The following is a 22,450-nucleotide window of genomic DNA, read 5'->3' as shown; positions in this document are numbered from 1 at the left end:
AAATTTTGATACACTGCCGCTATTCACTTGATGTCTTAAAATGAAGTGCCAATGTCGTAGTCATTATTTCAGATATAGCTAGATGTTCAAATTGCATTTGAGCTAGCGTACTTGTTTTAAGTACTTTAAATCTAGCCTCCATGACTCTTTGATTATGATTTGATCACCTTATGTGATTCAAGGATCCTTTTGATTTCAACTGTCTTCTGAGAGTGTAACACCGCAAGGAGACAGCATCCCTTGGGAGTTTCTTTTACATAGAAATTAGGATCATCTCTCCAGCCTCAATGCACGCATATCAAATGATATAAATTGCATTCCAGGCTCCAACCTCAAGTCTGTTCTCTGTTCTGACAATTTTCAGCATCTAGAACCAAACTACATGACTGTTATTCTGAGTAACTAACACATAAAAGGCTGCTTGAGATTAGTTATGGAAATTGTTCTCACAATGCTGCTTCTTCGATTCAGTTGCTCTTCGCTACTTCTCCACTTGCTAAATCAGCCACGACTTCCTGCACAGAAACATGGTTCAGTAAACTTTTTCTAGAGTCAACCATCTCGATCAGAAAACCAGCTCAAACAGTCAAGTCTGAGATGTTTGTACTTCCTGGCCTTCGCGTCAATGTCCAAATGCACAGTAAATGTATCAAAATCAAGGGAAAAGAACGGGTTATGTAGATTAGCATAAACATAATCCACGTTAATACATATGTCTGCGAACCTGCAACCGTGACCTTTTGATCCTGAATACATGTCTCTATTATTAGAACTCAGCCATTAAATCTCACAAGACTCATTCAATTACCTCATCAGGAGCGGAGTCAATTTCCTTCTTCCATTCCTTCCAGTCCAGTTGGATTCTTCTCTTCCACAACCACTTTACCGTACTCGCCCTCCTTCACCGGTTCATGCCAGGGTGAGTTGTACTCGGAGGAGAGCCCCTCAGACACGTTCCCTTCCAGCGCTTCCTCATCTCTTCTCGGAGAGAAGTAATGATCCGGCGAGTTGCGGGATACGAATCTCCCAGGCTCTGCCTCTTCCTCTTCTACTACCGGTTTCATCTCTGGCTCTAACTCTTGCTCCGGCTCAATCTCCTTCTCTTCCTCAACATGCTTCTCTTCTGCTTTGTCTTCATCCTCGGCCTTTGTCTCTTCTCCTTTGTTCTCTTCTTCTTGTTTGGGCCCGGGATGTTCAGTTATGTCCTTAACATCAGCTGCAGTTCCTGTATCCTGGCTCACGGCACCATTGATTTCTTGTTGCACAAGTAATGCGGCGCCATCCCCAATTGCTTCCATCCGAGGAACGTTTTGTTCCTTGTTTGTTCTTCTCTGGATGGGCGCTTGAACTCCTGCTTTTGGCTATGGTGTTTCCGGTGGCAACAGCATGCTTCGACTCCCCACAACCCATTTTTGTGAAAAAGAATGTCAATCGAAAGGAATTAAGATTGGAGGATTGATCCCTCTCCCTTTATGCATCAGATCGTAATGAAGTTTTGGATTTTTTCCTCTTTGTCTGTTGGAGTTTTGATTTGCTTAAGCGGTCCGTTTCCGTGGCTGACAAAAGGAAGGAGTTTTTTCTGTTGCGTATAGAGGGTGGAGGGGAGACAGTTGCAGCTCAAGTTAAAAGGGAGTATTTCCCTCGAATCTAGAAAACGAAAGCTCGTTTCTTATTATCGGTGGTTTTTTTTTTTTTTTTTTGCTTTCAACCCAACCTTACTGTGGGTAGTTCAATGAAACCTTGTTTACAATGAACTTTCGCATGCATCTAAGTAACATCCAATATTGAAAAGATCAAACCGTCCCTTCTTGAAAACTTATTTTAGTTTTTTGTTTCACGTTTGAATAGTTTAATTTTCAGTTGGCTTTGAGTGCTTTTTTTTTGGACATAAGAATTTGGGATATGGGGTAGACATTTTTTTTGAGAAAAACTAAGGATGCAAGGCAAATTGATGCGGAAGTGCAAAGGGTCTCCAAAGGTAAAACTCATATGTATTTGGTATATTTAAACTTAGAGGTACGTAATAAGTTATTGGGTAAAAAATGAGACATGTTTTTTATATTTGCCCAATATAAACCATAAAATTCATATGGCGCCAAATATGAAATTATTTACACTTAATCATGTAGAAAATTTAACTTATACAATATTTCAAATACACTTGCAAATCCTCTCCTGAACCACTAAATCAAAATGGACCAATTAATCCCAAAAAGATCAACTTAGAAAACTAAATATCGTCTTTTTTATGAAGATGAATTATAATAATGTTAGTAAAATGGATAATCAAGATATCGTCAATTAATCCTACAAAGACTTTGCTTCCCAAATGGAATTTAAATTTCTCTCAACTTGCCATTATTTATTTACTCTTTTTGGCTAAATAATAACCATTTCTAAACATTTGTCCATTTCCATTTGAGAGTATCGTTTGCAAAAGCTTTCTGAACGTTCCACACCGTAAGTGGCCATAGACGCCGCCGCAGGCGAACATTACCTCATTTCTTCTTCCTCCTCGCAAAACCCTGAGCAGCCGAAAAACCTCGCTCGGCAACAGCACGGACCTTCCGGCGCGAGGAACTCGTCGGCTCGTTGATTCGATCGCGCCGGAGCTATGCACGCCGCCGCGAGAGCTCGCAGGCTCTGCCGCATTCTCAAGCCTCCGGTTCATCTCGGCTCGGCTGGATTCGTCCCTCCGAATGACTACCGAGTCGCGGAATGCGCTCGGATTCGGGCGCAAGCATGTCGAGATCGCAGCTCCTCCTTCTCCTCTGCTGCTCAGTCCCTCGGTTTCGCAGGTAGCGCGCTTCTCGTCCGTCAGATTTTTTTTGTTTATTGCTGCCGAGGGATCTCGACGTGGATTGTAGATGCCGGAGCGATTGTTCTTTGTTAGCGGGGACTTTTTTTAGGTCGAGTTTGATGTCTGGATATGGTGGGTGGGGGGGCGTTTGATAATTGATGAAGAATTATGAGTAACTCATTCGAGGGATGTGCACCTGGTTTAGTCAAGTTGAAGCGGAGGGATGATTATGCTGTCAGGATTGTGCTTGTTTAATTGAGATGTCGTATTTTTATTGTGTTTATATTGTTTACTTTGTGTATTTGATGTTGGAGACGTGATTCTGTAATAGGATTAATCACGTCGAATTGTTTCTTCGAGTCCAGTTGCTTCATGTTCTTAAATGCGGTTTCAAGTTGAATTAGTTTGTTGATACAAAACGGAGCTGCATTTCTCTTGGCAGTGAAAGGTTTTGATGTGATTGTCGTTGGAATTCCCAAGGCCGGTTCATGGCAATAGATTGCCTGCAGCCTTGCATTCGATAAATTCGAGTTTACAATATTCTTCTGAAGCAAGTGGCTGAAAGGGAGGAACCCACAGGTTTTTTCCTTTTCCCCATCTAATTTGTTTCTTGACAAATTATGTAGTTCTTTCTCTGATATTTGGTTCTTGTCATATTATGCAGAGACTGTGAAGGAGATGTATGATAAAATTCTTGAATCCGTCAATATGAAGGGAAAAAAATAACAGTAGCTCCAAACACATGGACATGGTCGATGATCGGAAATTGCAAGAACAGAGAGGATATTAAGTTTCTCTCTGATGTCTTGCAGAACTTACGCAGATTTGTCAGTTGACCTCTGGCTCCATTTGAGAAGTATAGTTTTACTTTTTGAGTAGTCGATAAATTAACCTGGTTTTTTCTTTCATCACAGAGATTGTCAAATCTTTGAATTCATGAGAATTTTAACTGCTACCTTTGTCAGGAAGTCACAAAAGCATGTGTGCGTGCAAGGGCTCTTGATTTTGGCGAGCTTTATCTACGCAAGTTGTGTGCTAAGTTCAAAAAATTTTGTCTTGCTAATATAGTCTTCTACATTCGATTGTTGCTACTTACCTTTTCATTTGCACAATCATTTTGTTGTATGTTTTGGTTCTCAAATGAACTTTTGGAAAAATTCTAAAAAATGACCCAAAGTGCCCTCATTTTCTCAAATAAAAGCACGAAGTGGATTTTGTTTCAAATAGGTTGTGAAGTGCCATCATTTTTTTCAAATAATGGCCTGAAGTGATTGTGTCTATTTCAAATAAGAGTATGAAGTAGTTATTTCCGTTTCAAATAAAGGCTTGACTTTCCGGCAGTCAATGTATTTTCGTCATTTACTATTTTCTTTTTTTCTTCCTTTGTTGTTTTTCTTTCCTTTTTCTTCCCAGTTCTTCTTCTTTCTCTTTGGTGGTGGCCAGTCGGCCACCGGTGATGCCCACAGAGGGCTAGGCGAGGGCCGCCCATTCTGGCCACAAGCGAGGGATGGCCTCACCTACCTCACTCGAGCAAAGGCTGCCCCTCGTGGCCGTCCGTGAGGGCTTTCAGGTCCTCACCCACTGCTAGTGAGTGCTTGTAGGCCCTCACCAGCCCTTCCCAACAGCCGGCGACAATCATTGAGCCTTCGCCAGCCTTTGCTAGCAATTGTCGGCCGATGCCAAAAAAAAAAAAAAAAGAAAAGAGAAGAAAGTTTGGATGAAAACACTCTTGATCGATCGAAAAATTTAGTTGATCGAAAAATTTAGCCAAGCAGTGATCGATAAGGTCAAGCTTTTATTTGAAACAACCAAAGCCATTTAGGTTTTTATTTAAAACGGAGTCCACTTTAGGTTCTTATTTGAGAAAATGAGGGCATTTCGGTCCTTTTTTAAAATTTTCCCTAGTCTTTTTACCTCAAGCCTATCGTGCTTGGAGAACATATTCAATTGCTTATGAGAACTTTTGGTAAGTTAAAAAATGTGGGAAGAGATTATCAAAAACGATTATCCATTGTTGTCATTACATAAAGTGTTATGTCTATCTCAAAATATCTCATTTGAGCCATAACCACTTAGTGTTGTTAATGCCGAAATACTAACTAGTGAAAAGTTCACTTGCGACATGATTCGAACTGGTGAATTAATGGAAGATGGCATGATCCCTTCACCATTGGGTTGTCGTGCTTGTGGTTGGGGTTGGCTTGCAAATGCGACTTTTTCACTTTTAGTTTTGTTTTTTTATACTTTCAAAGTGAATGGGCAGTGTATGAGCTTGACCAAAAAAGGAGTGATCGATAAATCTGTCTCATGCTTACAAAATTTGACTTCCAGTGAATGAGGGATTGATGCATATATGTAGTGCTATATTGCGCTTGAATGCGGTTACATAACATCAATTTGACTTGTCTTTTATTGGTAACTTTGATGAGCTGACCTCCTCAAAGTTGCAGGCCAGTGCATGAGCAATGTGAATGTGCCAACACTAGCAAGACCTTCAAATCTCGATGGCATACAAATGTTGATTAAACGAATTGATTGATATTTTGATAAGGAGAACATGGAGGAGGCACGTGATGGTGAAGCCAGGAAGGAAAAATAAAATCTTGCTAGATCAGAATGTGTAAATAATTCTTATTTCGGAATTAATAAGTTCTCAAATCTTTTTAGACATAGATCCCAGCATGACAAAATAAATTAAGATTAATGTTATTAATCATGTCATGAGTAAAAAAAAAAATTCTTGGAAGTATCAAAATCCTTAAATTGAGATCAATGAAAGATCGAATTTGTTTTTTGATAATTTTAGCTTTGATTATACTCGCTTAGACATTTGTTTTAGTAAATTGAAACTCCAAAAGTCTCATTGCAGATTTCTTTGAAATCAGACTCCTTCCATTTGAATCAAAATTGAGCTTCCTCCATTATAGCTCAAAAGCTCCAGGGAAAAGAGAAAACAGGTGGTGATCCCACTGCCTAACTCCTACTCTTTTTGAAGGAAAAGAAAGACTTTTTGTATTGGTGCATGCCTTAAATATCAAGGCCTTTGTTCCTATACCACATAATCTTAGGTAGTAAAAATGAAGATATTTTGAATGACCTTTTGGTAGGTCATTTAACTTTGAAGAAGCCACAGGATTGGCTGAATAAGAGTCGTGGCCCATTTTTGTTGCTAGATCAGTTAATAAGGATGCTTCCTCGAAGCATCACTCTAGCCTGTCAGTTGACAATTATTTACATTTCTCTAACGCAAAAAATCACTTACTATGTGGTGCAGAATTTTGGAGATGAGAATCCACTTTTGCCCCCAAATGAATGGGCAGATTCATTCAAAGTCAAAGTCAACAAAAGTAGACATGGAACTTCCAAACAAATTTGTTCCCCCCCCCCAAAAAAAACGACAAATCCTAATCGATCCAGTTTAATGGGCTAAGAGGGCCCAGGTCCGAATTGACACCAAAACATGAAGCTCGATGGAATTATGGGGCTTGATCTTCATCCAAGACACTCCCCCAGCTTAGAAGAATCACATTTATTCCGAGGTGAAGCAACGTTCGCATTTAACCCCTATAAATCCATGCTTTGTGCTGATTATTATACAAAATACTATTAAAATAGAGTACACAAAACTGATGTGTAAGCATAGTCTTGTGTCAATGTAGATGGGAAAAATTATTCATGAGTGTTGTATTAGAACTTTGGGCCACTACAAGTCTGGTAAATAAGCTCACGAATTTGATGTGACTTGTTAAATCCCATTTGGAATCCAACTCAACCAGCATTTCTAAATTCCCAATCAAAGTTGGAGGCCTCTTTAGTGACTCTGGCAAAAGTTTTGTGAAGCCTCTCTAGTGACTATAATGATTATATATATATTGACTCTTCCTGATCTCAAGTATGAAAGTTCTCTATTTCAAATAGTGTTTTCGAAGTTGTAGCTCTTCCTTATCTCGGTTAATGCTTGTGGATTATCTATTACAAAAGATATAAAAAGAGGCAAAAAGATAAGAACTTGCAAATGGCGCAAGATTATTCCATATTAATATTTAGACTTGGATAAAGTTTTGCCACACTTATATTCATTTGAAATTTAATGATTGGGTCATTATTTCATATTTACGTAAACATTAAATAATGCTGGACCAAGTTGGAACTGGGAACATTTCTTTAATTTATTTAAGAATCATTACCACTTCTCTTCATCTTGTTTGAATCCGGTTAAGAAATCTGCTTTACCCAAAAACCAAATTGGACATGTGTTTACCTATGTAGATTATTATTTTTCTTCATGTCGCAATTTTGTGTTTGCTATTACCATAGAGGTGATGCCACAAGTGCCGAGATGCTTTCATGCACATTGTAACAGCTACATTAAAGTTCTACACGAAGTATGGGCATCGACCAGTTTCAAATTCAGTAAGACAAAGGAGCAATTTATAAGGTACCTCAAATAAATCATCACATAGTAAATTGACAAAATAATGCACTTGGAGTTCATATAATTTGACTTGACCTCATGAGGTAAGTCAATTAGCAATTCAAAGCCATTAAAACATCTAAACCAAACCGAATTAAAACAAAGAAAATCTGAACAAGGGTACTTGCAGAACTATCACTAGTCAACATGCAAAGTGAACTTAAAAAGAAGATTTACATAAACCTCTTTGTTAAACATATGTACAACAGAATGGGAAGCACCTCTTATCCAAAAAAAGAAAAGAAAAACTCAACGGAGCAGGTGTCCATTCTTTTTTCTTTTGTAGAAATTTGCCAAATTTGATTAAGCAACTCTATAATGTGTTGAGTTTTCAGATCTCCGGGGGTGGATGCCTATTCATTTTAATTTATTCCACTTTGAAACATTAGAAACTTCAGGGTAAAGTTGCTGGAGAAGATGGACAAATTGTCCGGTGATTCCGGTCAACCAGATCATTACGATGATGTAAATGAAAAGCCATTAGTTTCTTCTAGCCACTCAGTCGGCCAATTTGTCCAGTCAATGGAGCTCGTTCAGCTCCAAAGTTTTAAGATTCTCCAGACTTTCAAGGCTTTGAATCTCTGTAACTGCACAATACTCAATTAGAAGTTCTTACAGTTTCTTCAAGGTTGATAGGTCTATTAGTGTACCCACTTATGGGAAATGTCTAATACATATGGACGGTAAACTTGAGAAAACCTCAGGAGGCACTACAGACATTCCCGACAGTGTTCGACTCTCTAGAGATGAGAAAGTTGCGGAATATCTTGCGATAAGGTGGTCATTATCGAAGAGGACAACTTTAAAGACTCCAGTCTGTTTAACCTACCAATCCACCGGGGATAGAATCTTCCACAATCTTTTCAAGTTCCTAGTCAACTGGGGGAAGAGAGTTATTGGCTAGCCCGGGACGAATCTCTCAAGCTTTTCAAGTTGGAGAGACCAGAAATGCCATCATCAACTCGGTATGAATATTGTAGACATATAAGACTTTCTAGGAGCCTCGATAATTGGTTATCTCAGCACATGTCAATTTCAAGATCTTACTAGATGAATATCTCCAAGATATCATTGGAATTTCTATTAGCAATTTTTCTCTGAGCTCTGCATCTTGCCTTTCCAGCTTCCATACTGCACACGTCTAAATGCTGCAGCCCGTGACCTACCATTTCATCTGCAAGTATTCCGTTAATGCCATTCTCATACAATCTTATGAGCCAATTCAATCCAGCAAGCTAGTAATCCCTCATCTTCCCTTGTATACCTGCAAAAAAGCATACAAATAGAACTTAAGAAAGCAGTCAACTTATATTTGCTGGAGATATCCTGTTGGCAAGATAATTGCATAAATCAGAGCAAACAGAATCTCTCTGGAGCAAGACGACAATACAATAAAGGGTGTCCCCAGTGCAAGAGGTTCCCACCTAGCAAGGGCCAGGAAGGGATGTCAAAAATCTCTACTTAGTCAACACCAAAGTAAGTACTTGGAGTATTATAATTGTTAGTGATAAGTAATCATGTCAACAAAGAGAACATTTACAATCCCACATTATTTAGCGTTCTGAAATTGCAGCAAACATTACAGCTTCTCCAAGTCAAAGCAGGGGTACAGCAGAGATATGAGCAGCAAAGACTATCCTTCTTTCAATCAAACCACAGAGAGAGAGAGAGAGAGATTACAAGAAGGTTGTGTCAGCAGCCGCGTGTTTCCTGTACCAGACAAGCCATCTTCTTCCTCCTTAAGACATTCATGACGACCCCTACACGTCAAGCAAAGAAAAACGTCACTGAACAAACATGAATGCTGAACACAGAAATGGTCTGGCAAATGATGACTTAAACTTCACAAACATGTTTTCTTCGCTTTTAAGCATGAGCAGATGTTTATTTGTCCACTGGGAGAGAACAATCAATATAAGGTTACAATTGAACATCATTAATTTGCATAAATGTTACCAAATCCCAATTCCCTTTGAATATGGAACCTTAACACCAAATGTAACTGGAAGTGTAGCAAGGGTTAGACCACTGGACCATAGGCACCTTTCCTCTAAAGAATTCCACCATTAGGCAATTATTAATATATAGCAAAAGGCCTGTCAAGGATCAAACAAAGCTTTCAGTCCCAATTAAGCAACTATGAAGTATGAAGAAAGTTAGGACCTATGTAGACATTGTTCAGCAGGTTGTCAAAAGGAACATATGTACACGAGATCATATCTGCAATGCACAAAAAACAGAGAGAATTGTCATTGGTAATGGTACCTTCCTTTGATTTTCTGTGAAGCAGACTGGTTTCCTCTGGCAAAATGAGCAAAAACCTCAGTTTGCTGCAGAAGATACTTCAACCGCCCTTTTCCCTTATCATTCTTGAAAAATTATTTCAAAAAGAAGAAAATGTTACTGGCATAATCAATACATGAACTCGAAATAATGCAAGAATAGTCATTTTTAGAATGGAAAGGCACCATATCAGTGTCCATAGCGGCATTTTGCTGATCCGATATTTCCTGAATCTTCTGCTTCTTCAATTTTTGCATTTCACAAATCCTCGCCTTTTCATCTTGCTAACTTCTGTTTCACCATTATCTTCCTGTGCAATGAATGAGGAAAAAGAATGCAAAACTAAATAAGTAGCGGCAACACTTCTGATACTCACTAAGTCATAGTTACAAGTATCTAACAACATTTCAGACATAAGGAAGCACTTGCCAACTTAGGAAGTCATTTGTATATGTAAAGACAGAAGCAGAGCAAGATAGACAAGCTCTGTTCGCCATCGTTTCCCAGTTTGTATATGGTGAGAGGTGATTGATGAAGCTTTCAATCACAACTTCACAAGGAAATGTTGAAATAAAAGGGGAAAACCCGAGTCATCATAGATTTTTCAAACAGTCAAGGGCTTGAATCTCTGTTATTGCAGATTTTACCATTCTTAGTTCTGATAGTCTATTGATATTTGAGAGATCCATCGCTGTTCTCCTCCACCAGCAAGATTCAACATACAAATAAGACAAACTTGAGGGAAGCCTTTGGAGGCGCAGCCAATTAGGACACCAAAGTTCTAGTCTTTTGAGTAGAGAAAGCTGACCAATATCTGTTGATCAGGTGGTTACAACAGCAGACGACAAGGTCAAAGACTCCACTTTATTTAATCTCACAATGCGCCATGGCATAGGATTTTCCACAAGTGGACAATTGTCAACGGGTAAACATCTTGTCAAATGGCCAAATACAAATCATTTAAACTAGTCAGGTTTAAGAAATCTGAAATGTGTCATCATCGATGAATCAATGTGTAAGCAGATGAGAAAGCCTTGGTATCGTCATGTTTAAATCAGTGTCTATTTCAAGATTCTCAAAGAAGAATATCTGCAAATGTCAATTATAGTTTCCAGTTGCAAGCTTTCAACTTGCTGCATCTATTTCTTCAAGCTTTTACAGCAACCATAAGGCACTAGGTACCTTTTCAATGGAACAATTATACGTCCTCACAACGTTCAAACTTTTCATGTTTCCCATCGAGAAGGTGGCTCTTTAATGCAGGTGTAGGAGATATTGAACTCAAGTAGCCATTGTAGATTGCCACTCGAGTCTGGAAGCCTCTGTATACATCTACATTCTTTCAAAGACGAGTATTCAAGGCTTGTAAGAGCTCCAATCGACAGGGGAAGTTATATACATCTACATTCTTTCAAAGACGTGTAATTGTGGTGGTTCTGAAAGATAGCCTCAATAGAGATGTCAAGTGACCAATGGAAGAGATCATCTTCAGTTATAAACAATGTGAAACACTAAGAATCTCGAGATCCATCAGCACTCGATACTTAGTGTCAAAGAATTCAGTAATGCCTGAATATCATAGATATTTACCCCAAGCGCATTCAATAGTTTCTTCTTGTAAACATCATCAAAAAGGAAGAGAACTCTTTCACTAGATAGCCTATCTTTAATTATCTTGATCCTTTCATCAACATTACTTATTTCAGTCAATTTCCACTTATGGACACAAAAGATGAGTTAATTCTTTAAGTACTGAATGCCCTTGAGCTCTGAAGTATCACGATCATTAGAAAGAAAGCAATAGTACTCAAAACCATGTGAAAACTATTGTAGATAATTTTGGTGAGACTCAATTGACATCACCGCCCATTTCATGAATTCCAAAAATTCCTGTTTCTTGTGCTGTGAGTGCCTATCATACTCATGAGGAAAACTACCTTGAGCACCATTTTCACATCAAGAAGTCCATGAACTGATTTTGGCAGGCACTACCGTGAACACTTCTTTAAGCACACACAATTTTTCACCCTGTCCAGACAAGCTCTTCGAGTGTTTCCTCACAAACTAACATTTGTGTACTGGTAAGCAAGTTCTATTGCATGTCAATGAAGAGAACACACATCCAGATGAAGTGCAATATTCATTCTGTGGCCCCACAAAAAAGATTAATAAACAATCAGGTTTGCTCAAATAGCCCTTTTACCCCCCAAAAACATTATATATGATGCTACAAATTTCACAATGAATACCCCTGCCCTGCTCTGGAAAAAAATGCCAAACATTCAACTGAAACTTAACATCGAGTTCAACAGATTTGACAATTTCATCATTAGGCAACGACTTCCCTCCCTGATCTTCAAGTTTCTGTCTCTCGACAGATGGATGCACAGTTTGCTGCCCCAAGATTGTGAAAGGGAATTGAGGCGACATTAAATGTCATCTTCATTTTCCTTCATTCAGTCTTCATTTGTACAGATGCCTAATTAGCCACGGCTCCCTGCACAGAAACATTTCTGTAAGTTTCTCAAACTCTAAAACCTCAGCAACACTAGAAACCGGCAAAAAGCTGGTTGTTTGAGATGTCTCCCTTCACAGTTCTTGTCAAACTTAAAACCTAAGAGTCCTCTAGTACAACTTGAGGTGAATGAATGGGCTTCTATTACAGATAATCACATAGGCATAACCATTTCTAAAAGATGTAGGTGATAATGGAGATCACACAAGAGTCCATTTACATGATTTTTGACCCCAGCGAGACTTATCATATGTCCTTCGCACCAGGATTACTGAGATATTAGCCTTTGACTATAAGATGCTTTATGATGCATCAGAGAAGCTAAGTAGCTCCTAAGTAGCTCCTGTCTCTCCTGTCACAGATGGAAGTTTGCTGTGCGAACTGTTGATGCCGCTACCCAAGTGAAATCCGTCTTTCTTCATTGTATAACTTCTCCATAACATTTGCAAATCCCACTAAGAAGCACACCTTTCTTGGAAAATAAACTTTAACATAAGCATATCAATACAGAGTGTCTATTTCACAATTGCATCGATGAGTTGACTATGCCGTAAAGTTCCAGGATGAGAACCATAGTTATATGACCTTCCAACACACATTCCATCGAATTGTTTACAGCATAACAAAGTTACCTCCAATGCGAGGCAAGGATTAAACTTCGAAATGTGTGAAGCAGCAAATCGACAAGGATCTCTAATGATTTGTTACATATCAAATAAAAACAAAGCAATCGACATGCATACCTCCAGCTGGGAAACATAAAAGCAAGGAGAAACCATTCAAGAAAAAATATAGCTAAAACGCAAAACCAAACTAGGAAAAGAGAACGGATATTTGTACATAATTAACAACCCTTTGATTGTACGGAGGCATCATAACTTCAATGCCTTTATCAGAATTGCAGTCATCAACTCGTGAAAAGGTAATTAAAAAGTGCATGTGAAACTTCACTGTTCATATCCGAGAAAGAATTACGTTGCTGAAAAGGGAAAACATTGGCTGTCAGATGAATTAACTTACCTCAATCCGTTTAAAGCTTGAACACGAGGGAACAATTTGTCAACGTGGATCAAGAAGCTTTCAAAAGATCGTGCACTCATTCGTCGTCTTCTTCCTCATATTCAGATTTGTCGTCTTCTTCCTCGTACTCGTCGCCTTCTCCATCAGATTCAGATTCAAATTCGTCGTCTTCTTGCTGAGATTCGGATTCAACATCACTGTCTTCTTCCCCAAATTCGACAGACTTCTCACAGCAAAGCGAAGAAATTGCCTCCACGTCTAAATTCCCGCAACGCTTCATTCTAACCGTTTTCAGTCCCTTCAAGGGTGACAGATCAGGCAACTCCTTTAAAGATCCACATTTACAAATTTTCAATACTTCCAAAGATTGTGGTAGTTCGCCTTGAATCTCAACAGTTACCACATTCGGATACATAAAGATAACGTAGTTTGTTGAAATTACCTAGAGAAGGTAAAGTTTCCAACCGTGGAAGATCCCAAAGCCGCAATCGTTGTAGGTTCTCCAAAGGATTATGGCATTGAATCTCTGAGATTGCACAATCACTGATGCAAAGATATGATAGTTCTTTCAAATAAGATAGATCCCTAGGGAAAATGATGACTTGCAACCGGTCAACTCCAACTCGATAAAAGCGGAGGGAAGGCTCGGAGGCAACCTAGATTAGGGCACTCAAGCCAAAGTCTCTCGAGTCGAGGAAGGAGACTACTCATATCCGTGGGTAAGGTGGTCACGCATTTAGATTTCAAAGACAAGAATGATAAAGCGGAGGGATGGCTCGGGAGGCAACGCAGATTAGGGCACGAGTGAAAGATTCCGGAGTTGGGGAGGAGACTTATAATATCTTTTGGTAAGGTGGTCACGTATTCAGATCTCAAGGTGAACCCGATAAACTGGAGGGAAGGCTTGGGGGGCAACGCAAATGATCACCCTTGAGTGAAAGTGACTTGAGTCGGGGAAGGATACTACTGAGATTTGTGGGTAAGGTGGTCACGTAATCAGAGCACAGGACGAGGTACTGCAGTTTGCTTAAATTCTCAATCCACCGCGGCATTGGATATGCTTCCACAGGCCCACCAGATTCCCCACCATCATTACGTGGGCCAAACACCAGCGTCAAATCCTTTAAATTAACGAGGTTTGACAGATCTGGAAATGTATCCATATATATTTTAGTCAACGTTAGAATCTCGAGACTTTCAGGAAGTCTCGGTACTTTGTTTATTCTAGCCCACGTCAAGCGCAAGCTCCTCAGGCATCGATCTTCGAAGATGCAATCGCCAATTTCCACATCGAAATCAGGCTTAACTTCGACTTCTATTTCTTCAAGGCTCTTAATCATCCAGAGGGCATCGGGTATTTTGCGTATGGCACTACCAATCTTCACTACTTTCAAATTTTTCCACTTTCCGATAGAATCGGGTAGTTCTTCGATCTCCGTACGAGATATATCCAACTCAATCAGCGATTCCAAATTTCCGATTGTATCCGAAAGCCTGTCCGACGAATTGCAATGTTGCTGAGTTGCAAGAATCTCTACCCACCACTTGTGGTAGCCTTCGAAGTTTCCAACATTTATCTACTTTTAAGGAAACTAAGCGTTTCAATTGACAAATTGACTTGTCAATTTCGACTAAATCCCAACACTCGCTTAGGATCAAGTGTTCTAAATTTGATTGAGCAGAGAAGTTAGGAGTTCTCTCCAATCTAGCACAACAGTACAGATTTAGAACTTTCAAATTCCTCATCACCTGTGAAAAGAAAAATCATGCAAAGATTACTTTCAAATATGATAAGACGAAATAATGAGTTTTTCCTATCATAAAAGATACCTTCATGTGGCTCCACCCTTGCCACTCGTGTGTAATGTTACTCCAAGACAGATCAAGAATAACCACATCCTCCATAGAGAAATTTGAAATTTTAAATGATGGGGAATATAATGCCAAGAAAGCCATCGTAATTGTGGAAGGAGATTTGAATCCTCTGGGAAAACATTAGGCGATTCATTCCAACAAGGCCTCGTTTTTGCATAAGAATATTCCTCCGAATTATCAACTTGAAGAAACCTTAGATTTGAAAAGCTCTTAAAGCTCTTATAGGTAAAATGGAACCACCTCCTGTGGTCAAACTTGAGATGAAGAGCTTCAACTCCTTCTTTTCCCTGCCCAAAGGAAAAATTTAAGAATAAAATAGTTGAAGGGAAACGCTTCAAGATCACAATTTTAAGGGGTTGCATATTACCATTCATCTAATGTTAAAAGAGCAAAAATATTAATTGAGTGGGTCACAATGGTGCTAGAGAACACAAAAAGCAACTGCATTTTAAAAAAAGAAGATATCCATAAGTATCTTGGAGATTTATTGCATGGGGGATTTTACCTCGGGTCTCCTCAGCAAATCCAATGCTTCCTTGGGATCCCACACCCTACTTTGCTTCTCTATTTTCATTTTACTTTCTTGATAAACTATTTCTCTTCCAAGATCTCTGAGTTGATCATGCATCCATACTTTATTAAACTGTTCAATCTTTATCAAAGACATGTTCTGCAGAACTTCCATGGCTTCTTCTGGAAATTTAGATTCATGCCAAAAATGAACCACAATATCTTTGTTATATCCAATGAAAAGACAAGCTATATCGAGGAATATATGCCGTTGTCGAACATCTAATGCATCATAGCTTATTTTCAACTTACTCTGAATTGCTGCATGAGGAACATTTTCCAACTTCTTCAATGTGAGATCCCACTTTTCCTTTTTAGTGTGACATAAAAGTGAGCCTATGACCTCAAGAGCTAGTGGAAGACCTCTAGCAATACCTATTGCCCTCTTGGATTGGTCGATATACTCATCCAAAGGATTTTCTTTTCTGAAGGCATGTTTGCTAAATAGTTGAAGAGATTGATCGTGATCCATGCAACTAAGCTCATAACTGCAGTCCACTTCAGGAACCTCAAGAATATCTTTGTTTCTTGTAGTAATGATAATTTTGCTCCCTCTACCTAACCAATCACGTTTACCTACAAGTGCATTAATATGATTCGCTTCTTCCACATCATCGAGAAGAAGGAGGACTCTTTTATTAAACAACCTATCTTTAATCATCTGAGTTCCTTCATCAATGTGTTTTATATCCATGCGTTCCTTTTTGAGGATGACAGAGATTAGCTGATTCTGTAAGCATTGAATGCCATTACCTTTTGACATTTCTCGAATATCTTGAAGAAAGCAACAATTTTCAAAGTCGTGTGAAAGCTTATTGTAGATCATTTTGGCAGTAGTTGTCTTTCCGATGCCACCCATCCCGTGGATTCCTATAATTCGTGTTTCACTTGTCCCAGCACCTATCATTTCCATGATTGCATCCATGTGATTGTCGACACTAACCAAGCACTCTGATACCGCCAAATAAGCCTTTTTCAACTCATTGAAAACCTTATGGGTAACTTTTCTTGCGAACTCACCTTCTCGCCTAAAGTTAGTTAGGAGACAAAAGACAATGAGTTAGAAAATCGTGTAAACATTAAACTAATTCTAAAAAGATCAAGTTGAATTCGAAATGTGTTACTTCAAGGATTTATTCCATTGTAGATGAATTAGCGTTGGTACTTAAATGAAGTGAACTGGAAAAAATGTTGCTTCGAAAAAATGGGAAAAATTTTATGTCTGCAGTATAACTTCAATAACACGGAACTCAATTTCAACAAGGCTAACACAAATCCAGAAAAGAATCCGTGTGAAATGCATCAAGTTCTAATGATATAATGCACTTGAGATGGAATACTAGGAGAAGTCACCTGTTGGTCTCGTTGTGTAGGTCCCACCCGTTTATTGCCCCAACTACACTGAGAGCAGCCTTCCATTTGTGGATAGTCTCTTCATCGTATCGCTGCTTCTTTTCATGTGAACGAAAGGCCTTTGCATAACCCCCAATTTGGTGTCGAACTTCCGAAGGGGCCACATCATAAAAAATGGGCATGATCTTTTGCCTTCCATTTTTCTGGCACTCGACCATCTGAACTAGCTCGTTGAGACACCATGGGCTAGAGGCATATCCTTTCGAAAATATAGGTATTGAGATCTTCGACTGGTCAATTGCTTGGAGAAGTTCTGGGGCAAACTTTTCCCCAACGCGGAGCTCTTCATCGTCCCTAAATGTGCGGATTCCCGCATCTATTAGACTAGTATAAAGAAAGTCGGTAAAACCAGCTCGAGTGTCTAGTCCTCTGAAGCTCAAGAATACTTCATAGTCATATCCCGATGAAGTAGCCACTTCTTGACCTTCTGTTGACGCGTCAGTAGAAGAAGCGCCTCTTGCTGTTCCATCATTTCCACGCGCGCTCCGTCTCGTTGCACTCTCCTCCGTTGATCTCGCTCGATCTCCTCTTCGAAGAAAAAGTCGAAACAGGATAGCAGCAAAAGCAGCGGCAGCCAGAGATAGGAAAAACTTCCAAGCCATTAGATCTCTGTACTAAGAATAATTCATCGCGGCCTGTCAAAGCTGAGAAAATGCCAGGGTTCTTTCTAAACACCAAAAGTGGGCCCTTGGAGACTCACCTCAGAACTGGCTCCGGACTGCGGCAAGGAGCTCTCGAGGTGAAATATCGATGGGATCCTTCGCCGGCGGCTCGACGGAGGGAGCGATCAGCCGCGCGTAAGGAGACTGCAGTGGCGTTTCGGTGGACGGGTTCGCGAGATGTGCGCGCGCAACTTCAGCGGTAGCACCGGCGGAGGCGAAAGCCCTGGTAGGATTCTTTACCCGGGTAAATGAGAAGGACTCTTTTTCTGAGAAAAAAGGAAACCAAATCCTTCCCTTATCTCTCCACCGACGCAACGCAATTGACAAAAGAACAGTGTAATTGCGGGATAAATAAAATTAGTGGAATGCGATTTCTGAAAAAAAAGAGAAAAAGTTTAGTAAAATTCTTAAGGGATGAGGGAGCAGTTGAGTCACTTTCTGTGACAAACAGAATATTAGAAGAAACCCTTCTCCTTCTTTTGGCATTGTTGAATTTTAATATATGCTATCTCTATGGATTACTTCACACCTAAGCGATGATAAATTATAAATATATCTTTTTTGAATTTTCTAACAACACGTGTCTCAACAAATGACCGTGCACTTGCGTGCAGATTACAGAAATGGGATCGCACCAGGCACTTGCGCCTTGGTCCCTTGGGTCTTTGACTCTTTGCCCAACTGGCTCGAACCCGAGCTAGAATCACGACCCGCTCTGTACTATGCCTCTGCTCCTTTCTCCCTGTCAATTACATCATGTCTTCTGCCGTCGCCGAAATACCCAAATGCCCTCGTGGTGAGGAATTTTCTTTTTCTTTTTTGATATTAATTTTAATGATGAAATGGGCAGAGGGCCTCTCTCCATTGCTCTTACAATCGAGGGAATTAACTGATTCAAGCCCCGACACCATAGCCGTGCACCACAGATCATGGTCATGCAAGGCTAGTGACCTCTGTTGGTCGCGACTTCCATGGAGATGGATCGTGAGCTTTGCACAGAAATAAAAAGAGACGAGGGCATAAAAGACAACTTGGGTGGGCAGGGAGGTAACTCGCCCATGGATTGACGCCATGAAGGTAAGGACTCAAGATGGAAATGGGTGGCTGGCAATACAGTAATGGCAATTGGCAGTTCCGTAAAAAAACCTAACCTATATGTCCATTGTAATACCAATTATCAAAACCACGCACAAAATGGTTTTATGCTTATTATTATGGAGTTTTTTAGTCGATTTTGTTAAGAAAGATGTGCACTTTTTACTTAGTAAGAACTCACTCTCTATCAATTGTAGTTTGACAAATAAATTCAGGTTTTTTACGAGTAATGTTAATAAGTATGCTAAAGTTGATATGATAATTAATACGACCAAATCCCAATCTAACATTTAGCAAGTGAATATACAGATTTATGAAAATGGATATCATACAGCATGAAAATCTTGATAGTTTTCATCTTCTTTTAAAAGAAATCACTTTTGGAAAAGGTGAAAGTTTTTCGGATTTCATTAGCCAAATATTCAAGAGAATTTAAAACTTTCCACTTGCTTATAAAAAATGCCATAAAAATTCAACTTTATCATAGAGGATATAAACTTTTAGTTCAATATTAAGATGTGATGAAATCTTAATTATTTTTTTATGATGTCCTAATCTTTCAACTTTATCAAGTCAATTTAGATAGAGGAGAATGTCCATTTTGTAGATTTGACAAATAAGATCTCAATGATGATTTTTTATGAGTTTAATTTTAAAAAAATTACTATGGGAAAAGAAGAGGCAAAATAGGAAAGAGCAATTACGAACCTTTATTCTAGCATATTTCTTTTGACTAAAATCTTGTGGACAGCACAAAAGGTATGCTAAGAGCATTATTGGCCCTTCTTTTCCACATTAGCATGGCCCCACCTTCTTTTTCTTTGTGTTATTACTTCATACCTCTCCATTATCACTTTGCTTTATACCTCTCCATTATACCTCTCCATGTCGCCGATAGTTTCGCCGTGGATGATGGTCAGGTTCCCAAGAAATGGCTTTATGCTAACAATTATGGATTTCTTTTCCAATTTTGTTCAAAAGATGTGTGCTAAAATTGATATAATAATTGATATGATCAAATCTTAATTTTACATTTAGCAAGTGAATATATAGATTTATGAAAATAGATGCTATACAAGCGTGAAAATATAGATATTTCTCATTTTAAAAAAGAAAAAAATCACTTTTGGAAAACATGAAAGTTTTGCGCATCTCATTAGCCTGAAGTTTTATGCCATAGAAAAACTGCATAGCTTTATGCCATGGCTATTTTTTCGGAAGAGAGTAGCTTGCCATGGATGTGACACTTTCGGAAGAGAGAGTAAATGCTACTCCGTTCCCCTCCAAAAACAACCACATTTGCCAAAGACACGACAAGTTTTTCTAACAAGCCTGCAGCTACCAAGGCAAATACCTTTTTGAACTTGAAACAGAATCAAGAATGGAAGAAATGTAAACAACATTTGCTTCTCCTAAAAAAATCAAATTCTTGCTAAAGTTAAACTTTTACCAAATTCGAGAACCCAATATCTCCGTTACCAAATCAAGAAATGTCAACGGAAACAAAACGAAGAATTTAGCACGGCTATTACTTTCGAGTGCATGGAAATAAATATGTCCAAACTCAGCCAACTTAAAAGCCAAACAATTTGGGTAAAAAATTATGAACGAGAAAAACTCCAAGAAAAGTACAATTCATAACAATTTCACCAAAAGGAAATCACTATCGCCATAAAAATCCGAAACTTACACAATAACCAAAAAAATATAATCGGTCAAATTTGGTCCAAAATAGACATCGAAAATCCAAGGTGACACCTGTTTGGACAACAATGGGCTTAAAAATCTGATATGGATTTGCAATCACTCTGAAAAATTCCATAAAAAGTCTGTACTTTACCAGGGGACACCAATTCTTCAAAAAGAAAAATTTCATATTACTAATTACTAATACTACTAATGACCAAAGAGCAACTTGCGTTACAATTTCATCTAAGACGACTAGTAAAAATCCGATGTAGCGGTATGCGTAAACAACGGCAAGTAAACAGAGCTAATGTAGATCTAATATGACTTTAGTATAGTCCAAAGTGACTTTAGACAACGTGTCAAAGTCTAATTTTATAAAAATTTGGACTTAGCGATTTTTAGAGTCCTCGGAGTGAGATAATCCATGAAACAATCTTACTTAAAACTCAATAAGCAAAATACTATAATTTCAGCTTTAAGAAGTGTGAAATGGAATGTATTCTTGCTTTGCTTTGCTTTTCCTTTTTCGCTGCTGCGCCCTTGAGACTTCACATTCGCCCACCTTCTTTTTAGAGTTGCACTTTTAATCTACTCATTTTTGGGATAAGAGAGCATGTATGATCCAAGAGTGACAACTCTTTTTTTTTTTTTTAAATCTTTTTAAGATTGAAGTTATTAATCATGATGAGTTAAAAAAAGCTCGATTAAGCAATGATTCACAACTTACACTTCCACGTCTAAACGTGTTGTCCTTAGCTTCTTGTGTTTCCTTAGTCCATCTTCAAACGCTGTTGCATACGCATAGTGGCAGAAGAAAAAAAAAACAATGCTTTCCATCTCTGCCCATTAGATAACACCTTTACCTCATCATTAAAGAGAACAGTGTCTGTCAAGTATAAAATGAATATTTCGAGGGAGGAGACCAAATTCAAGGTTTGGGCTTTATATTAGTATATATAGATAACGTACAGGACTTTAATAGAACTTCTTTCAACCATAGAATTTTAAAAATTCTAATTCCACAACGTTTGCAAAAGCTGCTTCCATATCTATATAGTGCCGATAATCGCCTATTTAATATTTTTAATTACTATCATTCTAAAAACTACTTTTACTTCAAATATACTGGGTTTACCTTTATATTGTGAGTTCAATAATTTTGAATTAACTTGTATTTTACTATATTTTAATAGGATGAGTAGCAACAGTAAGGGTTTTTGTATAAGGAAGTCCGTCTAGAACTGTGCTTGGATCTATTTGCTGTGGGCTACAAATATAAAAATAAAAATAAAAATAAACTTGCTAATGGTGTTTAGAAGACCTCTGGCAAGTCTTTTTTTAATGGTTTGATTAATCCAATTGAAGCAGTTGGCAACCGAAATCAATGAAAAGAAATAAAACCATATATAAATTTGTAATTCGTTGACTGGGAATACTAAGACACACTTATAGGTGGTCTAGAAGCAATGAAGAGAAATAAATCCAAGATAAAAGACAAGTGTTGTTATGTATTAGACGGGGGCCAAGATAGAAACTTTAAATTGATATGTTAAATTTAAGATATGAACATTCTCCTGCATTATCTAAATTGACTTGATAAAGTTGAAAGAAAATTAAGATTTCATCATGTCTTACTACAAAACTTAAAGTTTATATTCTCCATGAGAAACTAAAAAATTATGTTCATTTTTAATAGTGAGTGGAAAGTTCGAGTTCACTTTGTATAGCTGAAGAGTTCGGGAAATTCACTTTTTCCAAAATGGATTTTTTTTTTTAAACGTGAGAAGTGTCCACATTTCTATATTATCTCTTTTCATCAATTCATTTATTTACTTGCTAGATGTAAGAATAATATCTTTTATATTGATTTTACTATTTTCAATAACATTACTTGTAAATTATCTGACTTATTCGTCAAACTTCAAATGATGAGAGCAAGTGCGTCCAGAGTGAAGGTACACAATTTTTGGAACAAGATTGAAAAAAATCTACATATTGCCAGCGAAAAATAATTAAAGTCGTCACTTAGCACGAAACAGCTAAAGTATGTTATT

General features: G+C 38.3%; 1 protein-coding gene and 3 long non-coding RNA genes across 7 annotated transcripts; 1 reads left to right on the top strand and 3 right to left on the bottom strand.

Moving 5' to 3' along the window:
- Window positions 1-2,435: 2,435 nt before the first annotated feature.
- Window positions 2,436-3,880, top strand: LOC108954728. The gene is made up of 3 exons (XR_005545626.1): window positions 2,436-2,798; window positions 3,243-3,379; window positions 3,465-3,880. It is a non-coding gene; the product is annotated as an uncharacterized LOC108954728 (long non-coding RNA).
- A 4,496-nt stretch (window positions 3,881-8,376) lies between these two features.
- LOC120286894 lies at window positions 8,377-9,924 on the bottom strand. The gene is made up of 3 exons (XR_005545607.1): window positions 9,540-9,924; window positions 8,955-9,034; window positions 8,377-8,538 (listed from the first exon to the last, which is right to left on the bottom strand). It is a non-coding gene; the product is annotated as an uncharacterized LOC120286894 (long non-coding RNA).
- A 1,709-nt stretch (window positions 9,925-11,633) lies between these two features.
- On the bottom strand, window positions 11,634-13,667 carry LOC104438249. 2 transcript variants are annotated; one of them, XR_005545464.1, is made up of 3 exons: window positions 13,535-13,667; window positions 13,093-13,390; window positions 11,634-12,054 (listed from the first exon to the last, which is right to left on the bottom strand). It is a non-coding gene; the product is annotated as an uncharacterized LOC104438249 (long non-coding RNA). The 2 variants fall into 2 exon arrangements; XR_005545463.1 differs by lacking the exon at window positions 13,535-13,667 and having other exon boundaries at window positions 11,679-12,054; window positions 13,093-13,480.
- Window positions 13,668-14,414: 747 nt separating this feature from the next.
- On the bottom strand, window positions 14,415-17,837 carry LOC104415055 (disease resistance protein RPV1). Of its 3 annotated transcripts, none has more exons than XM_039299127.1 (5): window positions 17,651-17,837; window positions 16,891-17,564; window positions 15,473-16,565; window positions 14,923-15,254; window positions 14,415-14,841 (listed from the first exon to the last, which is right to left on the bottom strand). In XM_039299127.1, the coding sequence occupies exons 2-4, from the start codon at window positions 17,550-17,552 to the stop codon at window positions 14,925-14,927; spliced, it is 2,085 nt and encodes a 694-aa protein (XP_039155061.1). In that variant the 5' UTR covers window positions 17,553-17,564; window positions 17,651-17,837; the 3' UTR covers window positions 14,415-14,841; window positions 14,923-14,924. The 3 variants fall into 3 exon arrangements, with proteins under 3 accessions (XP_039155061.1, XP_039155059.1, XP_039155060.1); XM_039299125.1 differs by having other exon boundaries at window positions 16,891-17,559; XM_039299126.1 differs by having other exon boundaries at window positions 16,891-17,837.
- Between the last annotated feature and the right edge of the window lie 4,613 nt (window positions 17,838-22,450).

Source organism: Eucalyptus grandis, chromosome 8 (genome assembly GCF_016545825.1).
Source record: "Eucalyptus grandis isolate ANBG69807.140 chromosome 8, ASM1654582v1, whole genome shotgun sequence".
NCBI classification, from domain to species: Eukaryota; Viridiplantae; Streptophyta; class Magnoliopsida; order Myrtales; family Myrtaceae; genus Eucalyptus; species Eucalyptus grandis.
This window is presented reverse-complemented; position numbering and strand designations above follow the sequence as displayed.

Excerpts from the sequence above, each read along its gene's own strand:
- LOC104415055 (XM_039299126.1), bottom strand. The coding sequence starts at position 17,552 with ATGGCTTGGAAGTTTTTCCTATCTCTGGCTGCCGCTGCTTTTGCTGCT. Across the intron at positions 16,566-16,890 it reads CTACACAACGAGACCAACAG|GCGAGAAGGTGAGTTCGCAA; the intron begins GTGACTTCTCCT and ends AACTAACTTTAG. Across the intron at positions 15,255-15,472 it reads ATTTGCTGAGGAGACCCGAG|GGAAAAGAAGGAGTTGAAGC; the intron begins GTAAAATCCCCC and ends TCCTTTGGGCAG.